Source organism: Pyrus communis, chromosome 6, assembly GCF_963583255.1.
Source record: "Pyrus communis chromosome 6, drPyrComm1.1, whole genome shotgun sequence".
NCBI classification, from domain to species: domain Eukaryota; kingdom Viridiplantae; phylum Streptophyta; class Magnoliopsida; order Rosales; family Rosaceae; genus Pyrus; species Pyrus communis.
This window is the reverse complement of record NC_084808.1, coordinates 14,113,478-14,132,604: the sequence shown is the minus strand read 5'-3', so window position 1 is coordinate 14,132,604 and position 19,127 is coordinate 14,113,478. Positions and strand designations below refer to the sequence as shown.

Sequence of the window (19,127 nt, the reverse complement as noted above, 5' to 3'; positions counted from 1 at the left end):
TGATTCTTGTACGAAGCACTTCAAGGACTTTTTCATGATTTACTTGCATTTTTATTAGGGATTAATTCTAAAAGCATTTTCATCAAAAGCGCTTCCAGTCATTATAATAGACTCACGCAGAAATGCTGTCTAACTCTATAAAACACTGCACTTGTGAGAACACTTGTGAGAATGCAATTACACATAACACAAAAACAATCTAAAATGGGTTCCAAAGAAGTAGGCAATAAAAAGCCTCATCTTCTTTGCATCCCTTTTCCAGCTCAAAGCCACATAAAGGCAATGCTCAAATTTGCGAAACTCCTCCACCATAGAGGTTTTCATATCACCTTTGTCAACACTGAGTTCAATCACAAACTCTATCTAAAATCTCTAGGTCCCGACTCCCTCGACGGCTTGCCTGATTTTCGGTTTGAAACCATGCCAGATGGCCTTCAAAGTTCAGATGAAGATACCACTCAAGATTTGATTTCGCTTGTTGAGTCAATCGGGAAAAACTTCACAGCTCCATTTCGTGACATCCTCATGAAACTTGATCATTCAGCAACTTGCAACAACATTCCTGCAGTGAGTCACATTGTTTCGGATGGTTGGATGGCTTTCACAGTCACAGCAGCTGAAGAAGTTGGAATCCCTGTCGTACTCTTCTTCACTATTTCTGCAAGCAGCTTCATGGGCTTCAATCAATATCCAACTTTGGAGGAAAAAGGACTTGCCCCACTCAAAGGTGAAAGAGATACTGTTGAAGCACTTAATTAACGGTTTCAGTTTCATATTGTTTCCCTTGTTTTAAACCAAGAGAACAACTCAACAAATTTTATAGACTTATGGCTCGTTTAACAACCATTTCAATTTTAGTTTTCAAATAAATGAAAACTAAAAACGACGTAGTTATCAAACGGGACATTAATTAAGACACATAAAAGTTCATTTTTTGAACCAGTAGTGAATAAAACTTATTTTTCTTTACTTGGGTATTTGCAGAGGAGAGTTGGTTAACAAATGGCTTTCTGGACAAGGTTTTAGATTGGGTTCCAGGAATGAAAGATATCAGGTTAAGGGATCTTCCAAACAACTTTATTACTACAGATCCCAATGACATAGGCTGGTTCTTCTGCTTGGAATCAATTCAAAAATTCAAGAGGGGTTCAGCAATTGTTATTCACACTTTTGATGCATTGGAGCATGAAGTTTTGGATTCTCTCTCGTCCATGTTTCCGCGTGTTTACCCCATTTGCCCTCACCAGTTACTCCTCAATAGGATACCAGAGCCCCCTTTGAAGGCTATGGGATATAGTCTATGGAAAGAGGAAACTGAGTGCCTCCAATGGCTAAATTCTAAGGCACCAAACTCAGTTGTTTATGTGAATTTTGGCAGCTTAGCATTCGTAACACCGGAACATCTCGTTGAGTTTGGGTGGGGACTGGCAAATAGCAAGGTGCCCTTCTTTTGGGTGATTAGACCTGATCTTGTCGTTCGTGAATCGGCCATTTTTCAACCTGAGTTTGTCGCGGAGACGAAGGAAAGAGGTCTAATAGCGAGTTGGTGCCCACAAGAGCAAGTCCTGGAGCACTCATCAGTCGGAGGATTTTTAACCCATAGCGGTTGGAATTCAACGATCGAGAGCCTATGCGCAGGCGTGCCTATGCTATGTTTGCCATGCTTCTCTGACCAGCAAACGAACTGTTATTGTGTTTGTAAAAAATGGGGTATCGGCATGGAGATTAGTTACGATGTGAAGAGAGATGAAGTAGAGAAGCTCGTTATAGAGTTAATGGAGGGAGAGAAAGGTAAGCAAATGAAAAATAAGGTCATGGAGTGGAAGCAACTAGCAGAAGAAGCCACCCCTCCACATGGTTCATCGTCCACAAACTTGGACAATTTTGTGAATCAAGTGCTACTAAGAAAAAGCTGAAGATCGTACGTCTGATAATTTCGCCAAATTTTCTCGTTGAACTTGGTCACTTTCTTTCTTTACCAAATCAACCAAGGGGTTCAGGTGTTCGAAACCTTTTCTACATTTGATCAAATTTAGGGTTTTTCAGCTGTTCTAAGCATTTGAAATGATTTGTAAGTTGATTTAATGGATGAATTGTGCGAAAATTGGTTTGGCTTATCGTGTGGCTTTTTGATTCGGTGGGATCTTATCGAATAAGATTCTTTAGATCGGTGATAGTCTACAGATTTATTTTTCTTGTTGGTATCCAAAATTGCTACAAACTCATTGCGACGTCTTCTTCTTCCATACGACACTAAAACCTGATTCCATTTTATTTTATTTTTAAAAGAAATTAGTTCTCTAAATTCAAATTTAATTACATACAAGAAGATGTTTTAGAATTTTATTAAACATTGTCACCCTATAACTCTTCTTTTAACCATTAATTTTGAATTTACTTAGTTCCAAATTATTTAGGGATTTATCATTGTAGGCAACTTCGCCTCGAGTACAGGTGTGATTCTGATTGCTGGAGAATCGAGTTTGAAAAATGTTGGGGTGCTTACGACATATGTGTGGAACATTTTGTCGAAAAGGTTGATCAAAGTTGGTGTGTCTTGTCCTTTCAAGCAACAAATAACGACGGGAGTGCTGCTAATGTCGGAGTCTTGGTGATGTACAATTACTACTGGTCTGAAAATAATCTGAGTAATTGTCTTGCCTCCTGTAAAACCGCAGACCAAACTCGAAGTGGACGAAACTTGATGAGCACCGCCGGAACATCGCTACTTTCAGCGACGATAATCGCTTCTTGCGTCAAGATTGCACTGTCGGAGGCATGGGACTAAACGAACAACTGTTCCAACCTAACCTGATGCATCGTTCGTGCGTGACATGTAAGACATCTACAGAGCTTACATAACAAAACAAGGGAAGATCAATTCCTTGTTTCAAGGATTTCCATGTTTATAAGCTCGAATAAGCTCGAATAAGAGTATTCGACAGAAGATGGTACGTGTAGAATTGTACATAGGATAAAAAGCGAAATTGATCCGAGATCTTGCTTTCTTTTTACAGTTCAAGACAGACGAAAGAAAATCAATTACATTCCTAACAATGTCCGATGGAACCGAACAAGCATATACAATAACATCAGTTCCCTTGTTAAATTACATTCCCTAGTAATTTAAACAACATATACTCTAAACATACAATAAAGAAAAATTACAAAGCTGTATTTTTTATTTATTCTTAATGGAGCGTTTCACAGGCACTTCGACTGGAGAAGCAACAGTCAGGTACAGGGTTAACTGTTATACGTATACAAATTCGGTGTAATTCAGGCACGATCTTCAGGTTCACGGATACACCGTTATTTCATCCTGAAAGGAAAACATAGGGCCATCGTAAGTTTCTTCCCCCAAGAAACTGGAGCCATCCGAAAGTAAACTAATATTAGACCTTATTTCCTAAGGACGTAGCTTATAAACCCACCAAGCATATTCAATCCATGCCACTCCTATAATTTCTATGTACAAAGAAAAAGGAGGAATCCATACTCAAGAAAAACCTCAACACATCACCAAAACTTCTAGATAATAAGTGTAATGTTAAAGGCATAATACTCCAATCGTTATCCATCCTACACGTTGATGCTGGAAGTAAAATTAATTTAACAAAATCTTAATGCAATAGATCTTCAAAAAGAGAAACAGACCGGCTAAGCTGAGTGGTTCGTCTCACAAGTGGAAAATGATGGCTAGTTCCTAGCATTCCAAGGCATATGTCGAAACCTAGAAAAATAGATTGGTAACATCAAGAGAATGAACAGCTAAGAAAAGTAAGTAAACATGTAAAGATGGAGGATGACCACTTTGATTTAGCAGCAACTAAAAAACCAAAACATGAAGGCATAACTGCATACAAAAATAAAGAACAATAAACAAATAAACTGTCCATTGGGGTCATGTTGTACCTCAAGCATGTTTTCATCAAGAAAAGTGGACGCTGTCTGATTTGTGCCATGAAAACTATCATATTGGAGGATCCTTAACTTCCCTTCCTGCATTTCACAACATGAAAACATTGTGAGTTGTTGAAATTGGCGGAGGAGCCAAACAATTAAAACAAGGTTACGAAAACTGAATTACTTACCTTGGTTCCATAGACGAGGCCGCCTCCAACTGAAGGATGAAAGCAAGCTACGTTGACCTCATCCTCTGCACTAGGAAGAACTCTCACAAGTTCCATATCAGAAACTCTGTAGACCTGAATAACAACTAAGAATGTTACATGAACACTCATAATAGAGGACAACCAAGAACAACCGTAACGCATAAAGTTTATATCACGCAAACTCACAGTAGAACCACAAGGCACAACTACCGTGAAATTTATAAGAAAGATGACATAAAATCTATTGCATACACGGGTTCAGCTGTAAATGACTTTTAGTTTGCACCAAATTCACTTTTTCCACTCTCTTTTTCCTTTTTTGTCAAATGATAGATTTTGTTAGATTAGCCAACAGCGGGGTTTGAACCCACGCCGTCATGCAAGGGTTCAACACCTTTCCACCATTGTAGTATAGGGCACTTGCACACTTTTTCCACTCTAAGACTAGTGCAATCTAACTTAGGTTGCATACATTAGTCTCGACCACAATTCATAAGAATTTCATATCCTTGTCATTTATTTATTAGAAGCAGATTAAATTTGACATAAGTTTCTGTATGTTACTTTAAAAATTGATTGAAACACCCATTCTGAAATGAGACATAGACTTGAAAAAAATAAAAAAGAGTAACTTTAATGTTTAAAAGTTAAAACTAAAATGAAGAGGGAGGGGCAGAAGACAACTAAAAAACCTTACCTCCAGAATGGTGTAAATAGGCACTGTAGTCTCTCCATCAATGACAACACTCTTAAGAAGTGAACTGTGACGACGGCCATAGGCAAGTAATATATGCTCTGACGTAGGAGAGAACTGCCACAAAAATCAAGGAATAACAAAATGGAATAAGTGTATGATGAAAATACAAATTCTTTGCTTGATCAAAAAGAAATATAAAGGAAAAAAAAAAAACTTCAAATGATTAGGTCATGAATCTTTTGCATATAAAAAAATTATCAATTTATTGCTTATTTGTTCTAATCATAATGGCAGTGCATTGGAAATCTAAGTCATATACCATCAGCTGTTGGATTGAATATTGAAACAACACGATCACACATCAACAATACAAGGCAATCTATAATAGATTCCCCATACATATAACATACCTATGTATGTATGTGTTTATATACCACTACATAACAACACCATGCTTCAACTTTAGATTTTCTGGTGGCATATGCCTTTTCAAAAATATATGCAAATGCAACTTACTACATTCTATCCGCAAATGCAATTTATTACATTCTAAGCACATAACAGATATCTTATCATAACTCTTGAGTCTCTAACTCAACTAAAGCTAGGCTGAGCATTGGCATGAATCATTGAGCTCTTATGCTGAGATTTCAAGGGATGCACTCCATATGAGACTACTAACCTTAGCTTTCAGTTAAAATGAAACATTTAAGTTTCCGTTATAGATTTGCTTTAGTCTTGGGGGAAACAGTTAAAGAAGTACAGAATGGTTGGAAAATCAATGAGAAACTAATGATTAAGATGAGCCAATAAGTCATACATCTTCAAAATGTAGCTGACCTGAATAGATGTTAGGCAGTGGGCAGCTCTTATTGCCCGGGATGCAAGAACCATTCCAAATCTATAAATAAAAGAAAATCAGGCTGTAGAAAGAAGGAAAATGCATATGGAAAGCTAAAAGAGAGGTAAGAAAAGATAACACATATTATAGGGAGTTAAAGGTTTACGTTGCTTCCTCAAGGGAATATATCCGGAGCTCATACACGACATGGTGAGCTGAAATTGGATGTCGAGTTGGGGAAGTTGATGCCCCTGTCACGTCATGGTTGACCTGGCTCTGCAATCCAAGATCAGCTTCCATATGGGGCAACATACATGCAACACATGCAGCTAAAAACCTTCCGCAAGGGGAAAAATGGGCACCCATCTCACTGAAAGAAAAGATGAAAGTAAAAATCCAAAAAGATATAGCCAGTAATACTATTAAAGTCCAAACAACCATGCAATGCTGAAAGAGAGAAAAAAAAGAACAAATAGCCAAACATTTCATGATTATCTACTAATCAAATATTTCTTTGCAAAAGGTGTAGATCCAGTGAAAACAAACTGCCTTTGACAAAAAAAGAGTATATACAAACTACCAACTGACGTTGCATCCTTTATCAATGTACTGGTTTTGCAAGACTTACGAATAAGCTAAAAGCAATGTAAAAGTAAATAGAGCAATAAAGTACCATAAAAGTTTAAAACAGAAAGAAAACTACCTACAAAGTACAGCATGTGGAATGGTTAAGCGACATCTTTCTGCATCAAGGGGAGAACAAGGATTTTTCAAATCATGTGGCCAAATTCTGAGCTTCACAGTGCAAGGCAACTCTGCGGCTGCTGCTGCAGCGAGTGAGTTGGCAAGTTCAGATTGGATTCTGCTCACAACAGGTTGAGGCTCACTTTCAGCATGCGGAATACTATTGAATCCAGCACCTTCATTAGATCCAATTGTCGACACCATATGAGTTCTTGAAGTACGATGCCGGGTACTAGATCTTCCAGTAACCCTGGATTGGTTCACACCAGTTGGTATTACTGAGGAAGTTATGGCTGGATTATCCATCTCACCATGTGCAGATGGATTATCTTGGGTAGCATCACTTACCAGCCGCATATTCCGTTGGCTAGCTTGGGTCTGACCAATTAACCACCCTTGCAAGAAAGGAAATTCCCAATATGTTGAGTCACCAAATGGGAAAATATGATTGCTCCTCCCTTCAGGCTGCACTTCCATAGCCTCTAAACTGTCCACTGCAGGTTGAGAAACTTCAGTTTCCATTTCATTCAAGAAAGTATTAGTTTCTGTCTCTTCTGGTGCTGGAGAAGAGCTACTAGGTTCAATTGGGGACAGCAGAAGTTCATACTGCCCTGAAGGAGTTGAATATGTTAGCAACCGCACTGAAGCAGAAGGATCAACTCGCTGTAGTGCACTACTTGAACCAATGTCCACGTCACTACGCTGCATAGATATTCTCCCATTATCTCTATCAAATGAAGGCCATATCAGAAATGGTAAAGACATAAGAGGTAGTCCATCTACCAAACCAGAACGATCACTAGATTGACCATCTGCCAAATATACAGTAGGTGGAGGATAGCGCAAATAACCAAGAGAAGTTGCAAGTGTCATCGAGGAATCTGAGGAGTCAAGGTCATTCACCTACAAATAAGAAAAAGACATGATTAAAATATATTTAATCAAAGAAACGATTAATATTTGTAACAAACAAAGAAACAGAAAAATGACTACCCAAAAATTTACCTCAGCAGTTAAAAGGAAAGGAGCTCCATGAGGGTGAAAATGCACAGCCCGGAGCGAACGCCGTGTCTTCAGTACTATGGTTGGGGAGGATGTCTCCCCTCTCCTATTGTAGTGCCATATGTACAACTAATGCAAGATTTAAAGGTTAAGGCCATTAATAATAATTACGCATCAGTAGTTAAAATTTCCAAATAAAAGATCTTACCTTGTGACCCGACGCAACTGCAAGCAGCTCACCTTGGGCATGGAAAGCTATGGAAGCAATGGGACGCACTGTGTGGAGAAAAAAGCACTAAAAATCATATCCATGACACAAACTTAATAAAAAAAGAATAAAGTGTTTGCTTTAATGATTGATAATCCACATTAAAACTTACAGAAATCACGAGATCCTAAACACTCTGCCGTTTTTGCATCCCACAAGCGAACTTCGTGATCCAAACTTCCACTAGCCAATATGTCTGGAAACAAGGGATGAAACCTAACCTGCAAAAGCACAACCAGCTGGTGAGAAAAGCACAGCAAGCTAATGAAATGTATCCAGTAGCTATGCTTAAGTGTCAGATCTGGTAACCAGCAAGTTTGTTTATGAATAAAACAACTAGATTAAAGCAGCAACATCAACAAAAAGTTTAGGATAAAGCAACCCAAAGACTTCTGATGAAAGCATAAAACTTCTTGCAGAGAGAATTTTAGTATCCTAAGCATAGATGGTATTCTAAGAACATGGATGAAAAATAAGCTTCAATTTTTAACTAAATCTCTCGAGGTTCTGTTTACAAAATTGTTCACGGCATCTTGCAGCAAGCTGAAGCAAGAAGCTAACAATCAAAGTCAAGTATTCTAACAAAAACAAAAAATTTCAGAGTCAAAATATCGAGTGTTGTAGACTTACCACCCACGGTGTCCTACGGTGACCACTCAAGACCTTTAAGCAGATCCCAGTTTGGCAATCAATAATCTTAACCGTATGGTCTCCGCTGCAGTTACAGTTGCAATTGAAATTTAATAAATGATACAATCTTAGAATAAATATAACTCAACACCAAGCTTTAGCCAAACCCTACACCAGGCCAAGATATATATGCATAGCAGGACTTACTGAGTTGAGGCCAGTGTCCTTCCATCAGGGCTGAAGGCTGCTGCAATAGTTGACCGTGGAGGAGGCACAAGCGGACAATATTTGGCAGACAAATGCTGGAGTGACTCTGCCTCCACCCTGAAGGCAATTCAATATCAAGACAAACCATGAATAGGAAGATCAAACCGAATGCAAAATAATCCAAACAACTAGGAAAAAAAGCAGTTGCTTCTGTTTTGTTGCAAGAAAATAAAGAGAGAACGACTAAATGAATTGGCAAGTTACCATGAGATAAGGCTGTGTCTAGCATCTCTAGCTGCTTCAAACTTCGGGCCAACGGAATCAGAATTAGACTTAGAAGGTTCCCCCCATAGCTTCTTTGACCAATGTTTCGTTTGCGGAGAAACCTCTCTCCGTGCTAACAGTCTAAGAACATTGCTACCACTGCCAGTTAATCAGATGCGCGCAAATCAGTTTCAAATCCAAAATCAGTCCCAATAAATATTCCAATCCGAATTTACAAAATCAACACCGAAACCATTTCCCAAAGCACGAAAAGCACTTGAAATAACATCAACCAAAAACAATACCTCGGTACCTCCTCAATCTTAAAAAAAAATTCTTCCTAAATTCTAACCAATTTCGAGAATAGCAAATCAATTGAAAACCCAATTCAGATTGGAACTAATTCAATTATGATCAACACGCAAAAACCACACAATCAAAGCATGAACAGTTATAATTTGCAAAAGCATTAATCCACAAGGCACTAATTTGGTAACTGAATTACACAAAAACTCATCGAACTCCCACCAATATCCAACAAAAAAGTCCAAGATTCACCTGTGCTTGCACGGATTGGGCTGAGGTACGCGCGGGACAGAGGTGAACGGAGAATTGGGCTCGTCGGCCCACAAAGAACCTGCCCTCATAATTTTCCCGGGAAAATGTCATAATCTCGGCTTTTCCGGCATTCTACGGGTAAATTCACATTGATAGCTTAAAAATCCAATCGAATTTTCACATGCAGATCATGACGCCGTGGAAAGTGTAAATTGAATAGCAGGGGCGTTAGAATCGAACTGAATTGAACTGAGCTGGGGGGGGGGGGAATTCGGTTTCGGCGAGCGCGACGTAGGGCGGTGGGGGAGCGAGGCGGCGAGATCTCCGGTCGGCGGGGAGGGGAAATTGGGAGGGGAGAGTGTCCGAGCCTCTGTGGTTGTGGCCGTGGAATTTGGATTTGGAAATTTCCGTCTTGGGTTTCTCTGGTGGGCATTGGACAGAGGAGGGAGAGGAGGGGGTTGCTAGGCGGCGAGGACCCTAGGGGAAGTTGTTTGTTGGACGACAATGCCCTTGGCCTTGTGATCTCAGCTGTGGTGTCGTTGAGTGTCAACGGCACGCGTTTTGAATTTTGTTAAACGAGGATTTACCCCTAGGGGAAGTTGTTGTTGGACGACAATGCCCTTGGCCTTGTGACCTCAGCTGTGGTGTCATTGAGTGTCTACGGCATGTGTTTTGAATTTTGTTAAACGATGATGTATAAGACCATCTCCAAATGAGATGTCAAATTTTGAATCTAAAATTTAAATTTCACAACTTATGTGGCATTTTGACGTATTTTTATATTTTGCTCTCCACCCGATATGTCAAATTAAACTATTATTGTATTACATTATTTTTTTTTCTTAATTTTGGCAAGGTTTATATTGAATAATTATGGATCATTGAGTTTGGTGTGCAATTCTTGTGTTTTCTCATTTTGTACAATTAGTATTCATTCTCATAATTGCATAAGTGAAGATGGATTTGAAAATGAACTTACGACAAATAAATTGGGATTTTTAGTATGTGATGACCAAAATTGTAATTTTGCCATGCAAAAATTTGAGTGGTTGAAGACCCAACTCGGTCAACCATCTTTCTTTTTCTCCCTCATTTTCTCCCCAGCTCTCTGCAACTCTGTCTACTCTTTCCCTCACCGAAAGCAACCACCCACACCGTTATTAATCTCACCCAAATTCCAACTTCAAAACTAGCAATTTAAGAATCAGAGTGTCTTGAGGACCACAATAGAGGTCTTACATTTGCGATCTAGTGATGGGAGAGTGGAGAACAAGAGACTTTGAAACCACTAATGTTTTTCGATGAAGTCCGCGGTGAAAATCGACGAACTAGCCGTCGATTGAGCTCAAGTTAGTTCTAAATTGATTCTAGGTATCATTTTCAATATGTGCATGTTGAAATTGAGCTGACAATCAAGGTTTTAAAGTCTGTTCTTCGCCTGTGTATTTTTCTAGAATCTAGCGGGGAACTCTGGCTAGTTTCTATCAAGTTCGAGGAGGATTTCAACCCAAACTATCCTAAATTGTGTTTGGGTAAGTAGTTTAGGTGTTTTTGTGAAGTTTGGTTGAGAAATTCGAGCTAAAACCAAGCTCTATTCTTAATCTAGAAAATCTAGCTTCTAATAGGACTATGCCTTCTTGGCACCCACCTGGATATTTTTTTGAAATTATCTCTTCAATCCCCTCGTTAATCAAAACTCAATTTCTATTTGGTCTCGACTTTTGTGCCTTGAACTAGGACTATGAACCTAGTGTTTTTTATACACTTCATTTATTCTTATCTGATTAACCACCAGTTTTGATTCATGTAAGTTGAATCTTATCAAACCTGTCCTGATCCTTAATAATTTTAATTCAACCAGGACTTGATTGGGCTATGTCTAAATTTGATCCCTTAGCAATCCTACTTCCATTAGGACTTGATCGAATCAATGTTTTCTGAGCTGAGAGCCAACTGGCATGAGGAATCATTATTGGGTTGAGAGCCATGACCTTCCAGCTCGAGTTATCTCTTGGCCTAGTTTCTGTATTTCAAGCCCAAACACTATTAATCTCCTAGAAAGGAAAACAATCAAGGTCCCAATTGTGAGCAAGGAATGATGAGGAGAGGCAACATCTTAGAGGCTTTTGTTGAGTGTGGCAAACATGAGTGATCTAACCGTTTGACAAATGTAATAGATTGAGGGGACGTTTGTTGCACCGGACTATTACGGACTGAACTAGCTTCAGGGACTAAGTTGGATTGGCTTGCTTTGAACTAAGCAAGATAAGAATAATGAAGTGTTTAGTGTAGTGAGGGAATAAACTATGGACTAAAATATTTTTAGAACCCGAATTTTTTTTTTATCATTTTTAATTTACTTTTACCTTAAAAAACAAAAAACAACTAATATTTGTTATAAAATATCATATTGTAGTTATTTAATTTTTAAAAACCGAATTATGTTTCAGGTTTGCAAATCCTCTCAACCTTTATTTTAATCAGAAGAATAGACCAACTTTTTTATTGCAAATCCTCTGCCTCTTCACTTCCATCTTCTGCACCTCCTGCCTCTTCACTTCCTCTCACAAAATCAATTGCAAATCTTAAAATCAAAACATAGAGCAAGAAAGAGATTGAAGGAGGTGGGCTACATGTGTGATTGAAACAACCATGATCATCCCACTGCATATTTTTTTTTTTGGGTAAAGTACAAAAAACTACCTCAACTATTGGTGTCATGACACTTTCATACCTCATCTTTTAAAATTGACAATGTCATACCTCATATTACGAATTTGTGCCAATGCTATACATTCTGTTAGTCTGCCGTTAATTTGTCAGTTAAATTGTAGTATCCCACATCGCCCGTGAGGGCGTGGTCTTTGGGCCTTATATATCCATTGCCAACCTTAAGTTTCAACTAGGCCTTTTGTGGACTCCCTGAGGGGAGAGCAGGCGCTGGCTACGGCTGAGTACCGGTCCACAGAAACAAAACCGTGCGGTAGCTCTGTCTTCGGGCAGGGAATGCCAAAGCGGACAATATAGTTGGAGCTGAGGGTTGGGATGTGACAATTTGGTATCAGAGCCAGACTCACGGTCGTGGTGTGCCGACGAGGACATCGGGCTCCCTAAGGGGGGTGGATTGTAGTATCCCACATCGCCCGTGAGGGCGTGGTCTTTGGGCCTTATATATCCATTGCCAACCTTAAGTTTCAACTAGGCCTTTTGTGGACTCCCTGAGGGGAGAGCAGGCGCTGGCTACGGCTGAGTACCGGTCCACAGAAACAAAACCGTGCGGTAGCTCTGTCTTCGGGCAGGGAATGCCAAAGCGGACAATATAGTTGGAGCTGAGGGTTGGGATGTGACATAAATGCTGACGTGGCTTGATCCAAACCCCACTTTCTATTAAAAAATTAAAAAAAATTAAAAAAAACATTTAATATTTTTAAATATTAAAATAATAAAGAAAAGTTAAAACAAAAAAAAATCAAAAAAATCAAAACCTTTCGTCCCATCCACCTCCTCCCCCCTTCTCTCTCTCCCCATCTTCTTCTTCCCTGCGTGATTCAACCATAAAAATAAAAAATTTGAAAACCCATCAAACCCCAACCCCCCGAAGAAGAAGAAAGAACCCCAACCCACCCCAAAAAAAAACACAAACCCAATTCGTCCCCTCCCAAAACAAATCCAACCCCTTGCCAACCCGGAAGAAAAAGAAGGAGGAGGAGGAAGAAGAAGAAGAAGAAGAAAAAAAAAACATAGAAAAAAAGCCTAGATCCCATTCGCCGATTTCGCGAAGGGCGGGTGTGAAGGGTGGACGCTAGGGTAAGACGAACTGGGAATTTTTTTTTCTGGGTTGCAGGTAGGGGCTCGGACGGGGGAGAAGAAGGGGTGGGGGGGGGGTGATGGGGGAGAAGAAGGAAGGATGCAAGGGGGAGGGTGGGAAGGGATGAAGTTTTTTTTTTTCTTTTCTTCTTCTTCTTCTTCTTCTTCTGTTTTCTGGGTTGTAGGCTTGCAGCAAGGGGTTGGGGGGGGGATGGGGGAGAAGAAAGAAGGATGCGGGGTGGGAAGGGATGAACTTTTCTTTTTTTTCTTTTTCTTTTTCTTCTTTTGTTTTTTGGGTTGCAGGTTTGCAGCAAGGTGTGGGTGGGGGGGGGGGGGGGATGGGGGAGAAGAAAGAAGGACGCGGATGGGGTGGGGAAGGGTGGGAAGGGATGAAGTTTTTTTATTTTTCTTTTTCTTCTTTTGTTTTTTGGGTTGTAGGCTTGCAGTAGGGGGATGGATGGATGGAGGGAAATGGTTGTTTTGTTTTGTTTTTTGTTTTTTGTTTTTTGTTTTTTTACTTTTCTTTATTATTTTAATATTTAAAAAATATTAAATGATTTTTTTTTAGTTTTTAATAGTATTTTATTAATTTTTTTTTAATAGAAAGTAGGCCCTAAATCAAGCCACGTCAGCATTTAACTGAGAAATTCACGCCAAGCTAACGGAAGGTATAACATTGGCACAAATTCGTAAGATGAGGTATGAAAGTGTCGTGACACCAACGGTTGAGGTAGTTTTTTGTACTTTACCCTTTTTTTTTTTTTTTTTTGTTGGATTTCTTGGGTTTTCTGAGTTTTCTAAGTTCGAATTTTGGCATTTTCTGGGTTATCTGGATTTGAATTTTGGGAGTTGGTTCTGGTTTTGAATAGGGAACCGCTGCAAATTTTTTGCATTTTTTTTTTTTAAATTTTGCGAGATCTGGGTTTGAAAAGGGGATAGAAATTGGTGTGAGGAACGAAGCAGGGAGAGTTGAAGCGAGCAGATTTAGCTTAGCAGTCCAGCCAATTTCGGGGGGCCTCGCTAAGACCCTTCAACGAAGCTTTTTGTCCAACTTAGTCTTGGCGAGTCTCATTAGACGTAGTCCTGGCGTGAAACAAACACATGACTAAGCCAAGATAAAATCTAGTCTAGTCCAAAGAAGTTCAGTGAAGCCAAACAAAGGACCCTAAAAGTATAAACTAGAGCAATAAGATTTTTTTTTTTTTTGATAAAAACTATAGCTGTAAGTTAATTATTGTAGCAAACATCAACTTATATGTGGACACCAAATGTTAGGTTCTTAATACAGTGGTGGCCCCCACCCACCCAATCAACCTGCTAATATCACCCTCAACAAAACCTCGACGCATACCCAAACACTCTTAAGCCCTTACGTGTCGGACACTCACTCTCACCGCTACTCATCCTTGGCCACGTCTCCACATGCCCTCTTCCCCTCCTCTACCGTGGACGTCAAACCGGCCTCAGAACACAAAACGACAACCGAAATTGGCAAGCCAGCTCCGTCCCCCAACTACATATCGTAAGCCTAAAGGACATGAGCCTCCCCCGCTCGCTCCCCGCCACGTGTCAGCGCGTTCCCGGGAACCCTGGAACCTTCCACGCTAACACGTGCGTACATCGAGCGATCGTAGCCGTAGCATGCTCGGCCGCTGCCACTTGGAGATGGGGACACGTGTCGTGGAAGTATCGGCCCCAAAAAGATTATTTAATCTTATCCAGAGGGAGCTACGAAGCAAGCTCTTTCGTTCTATAAATGCAGGAGCTTCACGAGCCTCCCTTTTCCCACACAAAATTTTCAAATCCCAAAAAGAACGATCCGAAAATTCAAAATTCAGAAAAGCTCCCTGACTGGAAAGAGAATCTGAATCTTCAAAAGGAAAAGGCAGAGGCGAAAAATTCATAAACTTTCTGTAAAAAATTTGAACTTTTGAATTCAATTTTATTTTTTTCTCACGTTTGGGCTTAATTTCTGTTTGGCTACAAAGAAAATGGCGTTGAGCATGACGCACCAGATCAGCGCGCTCTCCGGGACTCCGATTAGGTCTACCGACGCCACCTCATCATCCGTGGAATCGGTCAGCGCGTCGCCAATGTGGAAGTCTCCGGCGGCAGGCCTGACTTGCAAAATTCAGAAGCCGGAAGGGATTGACAGGCTGTCGCCGCCGTTGAGTCCGTGCAGATCGCCGGTTCTCGGGTCGAGCCGGCCGGATCTGTCCATGGCGTGCAGGGCGTTCGCGGCGGAGGCGGAATCGCCGGTTCTGGAGCACCAGGTGAGGGGCCCGCACTATAAGGGGACGGGAGTGCCGGTTTACGTGATGATGCCGTTGGACAGCGTGACGATGCACAACTCGGTGAATCGGAAGAAGGCGATGAACGCGAGTCTGCAGGCGCTTAAGAGTGCTGGGGTGGAGGGTGTGATGATGGACGTGTGGTGGGGGTTGGTGGAGAGGGACGCGCCAGGCGCGTACAATTGGGGCGGGTACGCTGAGCTTCTCGAGATGGCGAGGAAGCACGGTCTCAAAGTACAGGCTGTGATGTCGTTTCATCAGTGTGGCGGGAACGTCGGTGACTCCGTTACGTGAGTCTCCTTCTCTCTCTTACTTCATTTCCATCTTTCATTTTTTCACGTTTTTCTCGCTTGGTTTTTTATATTCACTTTCACGTGCGATGGTGGAGCGTTGGTGCACGCTCCTTGTGTGAACAGAAAGTAAATTTTTGTAAGAAAATTATTATCTGAACATTATAAATCTTATTTTGCATTTTAAATTTTTTATAATCAGAAAAAAAGAATTACACAGAATGAATTTTTTTTTAAATTTCGGTGCGGTGTTATAATTTAAGTAGTTGTAAAATTTATTTTTCTAAGTTTATAATCAATTTAATTTATACTTGATGTGCGGGCTTTGCTCGCGACACACTGAAAAATCTCTTGTGTTTTGTGGTTTTAATAACTTATTTTTACAGTAGTTGGATTGGATGCGTTACAAGAATTGTTTTATGTTCTTCCTGAAATTTGACTAGCTCAAAAATTATGTCCTGTTTTCGATTTTTATTGACATTGAACTTGAAATTACATTGTTACATGGAATTCTGGAAATTGATGACTGAACAGTGTGTTTTTCTTGAATACAGCATTCCTTTACCCAAATGGGTTGTGGAGGAGGTCGATAAAGATCCAGACCTTGCATACACTGATCAGTGGGGAAAGAGGAATTGCGAGTATTTATCGCTTGGCGCTGATACCCTGCCGGTCCTCAAGGGCCGCACGCCAGTCCAGTGCTACGCGGACTTCATGCGTGCCTTCAGAGACAACTTCAAACACCTCCTTGGTGACACCGTTGTGGTAACACTTGAGGCTCTTTTACTCTGAATAGTTGAATTTTGAATTTTCTGAGTTGGCTGTGATGGTGAAAAAACTTGGTATTACATGTACCAACATTAACGGGAAAAAATGAACCCCATGTCTTTATTATTTTTGCTGCATTTTGAATCTTGAAGTTGACTCTCATGTGTACGAGGATGATACATAAAGTCGCTATAAATCCAACCAAAAAGGAAAATAAGCGAAACCCAATAGATAATGAATATGTTTATTTTTTAATGACAAATATATGGGTCTTCAATGGTGTTGAATGTTTAGTTAGAACCTGCTCATACATGCCTTGCTTGTTAAGCTAAATTGTTTCAAAATTCTCCTCAGGAAATCCAAGTCGGAATGGGTCCAGCGGGTGAGCTGCGCTACCCTTCTTATCCAGAATCGAATGGGACATGGCAATTTCCAGGAATTGGCGCCTTCCAATGTTTTGACAAGGTATCTACTTCATCTCTTTCTGCTCTCTGCCAGTAGCTTCTAGTTTTATAGAGCGCAACTAATATATGATAAAACGTTATGCAGTATATGCTCAGCAGCTTGAAAGCTGCTGCTGAAGCTGCGGGTAAGCCAGAATGGGGTAGCACAGGCCCCACTGATGCAGGTCACTATAACAACTGGCCGGAAGATACCCCATTTTTTAGAAAAGAAGGTGGAGGCTGGAACACTGCTTATGGTGAATTCTTCCTCGGCTGGTACTCGCAGATGCTCTTGGACCATGGTGAGAGGATACTTACCTCAGCTAAGTCTATCTTCAAGGAGGCCGGTGTGAAGATCTCAGTAAAGGTTGCAGGTATCCACTGGCACTACGGGACCCGGTCCCATGCCCCCGAGCTCACAGCAGGGTATTACAACACACGATTCAGAGATGGTTACATTCCTATTGCGCAAATGCTAGCACGCCATGGTGCCATCTTCAATTTCACTTGCGTTGAGATGCGCGACCACGAGCAGCCACAGGAAGCTCAATGTTTACCAGAGAAGCTTGTTGCGCAAGTGGCTATGGCCACACAGAAAGTAAACGTACCACTTGCCGGTGAAAATGCCCTGCCAAGGTACGATGATTACGCGCATGATCAGATCTTGGAAGCATCATCTTTGAACGTTGAGGGCAACACCCAAGGCAACCAGATGTGCGCGTTCACATACTTGAGGATGAACCCGCACCTGTTCCAGCCCGACAACTGGAGGCGTTTTGTGGCGTTTGTGAAGAAAATGAAGGAAAAGGGTAGCCGCAAGTGCAGGGAAGAGGTGGAGAGGGAAGCAGAGCATTTCGTGCACGTTTCAACACCTTTGGTGCAGGAGGCTGCTGTTGCTCTGATGCACTAAGAAATTCAGGACAAGGCTATTAGCTAGCTTGCTTCTACCGCAGTCGAAACTAGCGATGATTCCTAAAATGCACGGTCGTTTACAAGGTACAAACATAACGGCAAGAACAGTTGCTGCTCCATTCCCTGGTTAATTTATCCGTAGCTGAACAATCCAAGTTGTGGCTATGGAAAATGAGTAGGGGTGTGGCGTGTGTACCATAAGATTTGGGGGGTAAATGTAGCGATTGTTGTATCAATACCCCCCCAAAGAACCATATCTATCCTCTTGATTCAACATGATCTTACCCAATTCATATATAGTTTCCTCTTTCCTGTACCAGTGTTGAAACGTACAATGCCAATGGTCAAATAAGATGTTACACTCTTCCATCTATAGCTATTGAATATTACAACTGTCAAAACTTGATTGTCTTTAATTTCCTGAAGTTGCTCACGCTACTGGGTTCGATTAAGTTTTTCTTTTATGTTGTCGGTCATGAATATTCATCATTTCTAATCCTACCATTTCAAGGACTGAAATGAATCAATTTTGTTCACAAGTAATCTTTAATCATTTAATTAGACATAAATTGTCATTTCTCACCCCCCTTAAAATTAGGAAGTTTTGAATTCGAGTCCAATCCGATCCAATTTATCATGGTTTTCAAGTCATATTATTGAGGGCAAACTGTTCATGTCGCAAGTCCAACTGTTCCACTTCAGAAACATGTTTTCATTTGTAATTCAAATTCTGGAATCCTCGCCTTGCTTGAATACTCATATTTGGAGAAGGTCTCTCAGTACTGACCGGCAAGGACTGTAAGGGCTGGTTTGGTATTGCTGTGCTTTGATAAAAAGTTGCTTCTGTTATGTTGTGAGAATAAACAGCTGTGAAATAAAGCAGTAGAGTGTTTGGTAAACTTTTTTGTAAAAGTGCTTTTGAAAGAAAAAAAAACAGTATTATAGTGTTTGGTAAACTTTTATGTAAAACAGATGTGAAAAAAAATCGGTTTTTCAAAGCTAGGTTTTGCAGCTTCTTGTTTTTGGCTTTTTTTCACCCAAAACTGTGAAAAAAGCTAAAGCTGAATGTTTACCAAACACAAAAACAGCTTCCAGCTTTTTTTTATACCAGTTTTTTCAGAATCATCTCAGTACCAAATCAGGCCTAAATGTTAAAAACTTGAAAGGCAACTCTACTTCCTCTGGAAAACCTGCTATAGCACGTGACAAATCACGTGTATCGGTCGCGGGTCTCAAAATTACAACGTTTTATTTCATAATAATTTTGTCCATTTTACAATCACGGATGTT

The 19,127-nt window shown here is 40.4% G+C and overlaps 3 protein-coding genes across 4 annotated transcripts; 2 read left to right on the top strand and 1 right to left on the bottom strand.

Annotated features, from left to right (window-relative positions):
* Positions 1-204: 204 nt before the first annotated feature.
* LOC137736475 (7-deoxyloganetin glucosyltransferase-like) lies at positions 205-1,916 on the top strand. The gene is made up of 2 exons (XM_068475739.1): positions 205-727; positions 985-1,916. Exons 1-2 carry the CDS (start codon positions 205-207, stop codon positions 1,914-1,916), a joined length of 1,455 nt encoding a protein of 484 aa, XP_068331840.1.
* Positions 1,917-2,872: 956 nt separating this feature from the next.
* On the bottom strand, positions 2,873-9,832 carry LOC137737188 (uncharacterized). Of its 2 annotated transcripts, XM_068476591.1 has the most exons (15): positions 9,327-9,830; positions 8,769-8,927; positions 8,505-8,621; positions 8,298-8,382; positions 7,780-7,888; positions 7,608-7,675; positions 7,403-7,528; positions 6,357-7,300; positions 5,820-6,023; positions 5,653-5,713; positions 4,813-4,926; positions 4,095-4,208; positions 3,916-4,002; positions 3,658-3,733; positions 2,873-3,322 (listed from the first exon to the last, which is right to left on the bottom strand). In XM_068476591.1, exons 1-14 carry the CDS (start codon positions 9,413-9,415, stop codon positions 3,707-3,709), a joined length of 2,304 nt encoding a protein of 767 aa, XP_068332692.1. In that variant the 5' UTR covers positions 9,416-9,830; the 3' UTR covers positions 2,873-3,322; positions 3,658-3,706. The 2 variants fall into 2 exon arrangements, with proteins under 2 accessions (XP_068332692.1, XP_068332693.1); XM_068476592.1 differs by lacking the exon at positions 3,658-3,733 and having other exon boundaries at positions 9,327-9,832.
* A 5,035-nt stretch (positions 9,833-14,867) lies between these two features.
* Positions 14,868-18,238, top strand: LOC137737039 (beta-amylase 1, chloroplastic-like). The gene is made up of 4 exons (XM_068476388.1): positions 14,868-15,714; positions 16,269-16,479; positions 16,837-16,947; positions 17,032-18,238. Exons 1-4 carry the CDS (start codon positions 15,125-15,127, stop codon positions 17,833-17,835), a joined length of 1,716 nt encoding a protein of 571 aa, XP_068332489.1. The 5' UTR covers positions 14,868-15,124; the 3' UTR covers positions 17,836-18,238.
* Positions 18,239-19,127: the final 889 nt, after the last annotated feature.

Bases quoted from the DNA above. Each gene is read 5' to 3' on its own strand.
- LOC137736475 (XM_068475739.1), top strand. From the start codon at position 205: ATGGGTTCCAAAGAAGTAGGCAATAAAAAGCCTCATCTTCTTTGCATC. The intron at 728-984 runs GTGAAAGAGATA...GGGTATTTGCAG, and splicing joins AGGACTTGCCCCACTCAAAG to AGGAGAGTTGGTTAACAAAT.
- LOC137737039 (XM_068476388.1), top strand. From the start codon at position 15,125: ATGGCGTTGAGCATGACGCACCAGATCAGCGCGCTCTCCGGGACTCCG. The intron at 15,715-16,268 runs GTGAGTCTCCTT...TCTTGAATACAG, and splicing joins AACGTCGGTGACTCCGTTAC to CATTCCTTTACCCAAATGGG. The intron at 16,948-17,031 runs GTATCTACTTCA...AACGTTATGCAG, and splicing joins CCTTCCAATGTTTTGACAAG to TATATGCTCAGCAGCTTGAA.
- LOC137737188 (XM_068476591.1), bottom strand. From the start codon at position 9,415: ATGAGGGCAGGTTCTTTGTGGGCCGACGAGCCCAATTCTCCGTTCACC. The intron at 8,383-8,504 runs GTAAGTCCTGCT...CTGTAACTGCAG, and splicing joins AGGACACTGGCCTCAACTCA to CGGAGACCATACGGTTAAGA. The intron at 7,889-8,297 runs GTAAGTCTACAA...GTGCTTTTGCAG, and splicing joins ACCGTAGGACACCGTGGGTG to GTTAGGTTTCATCCCTTGTT.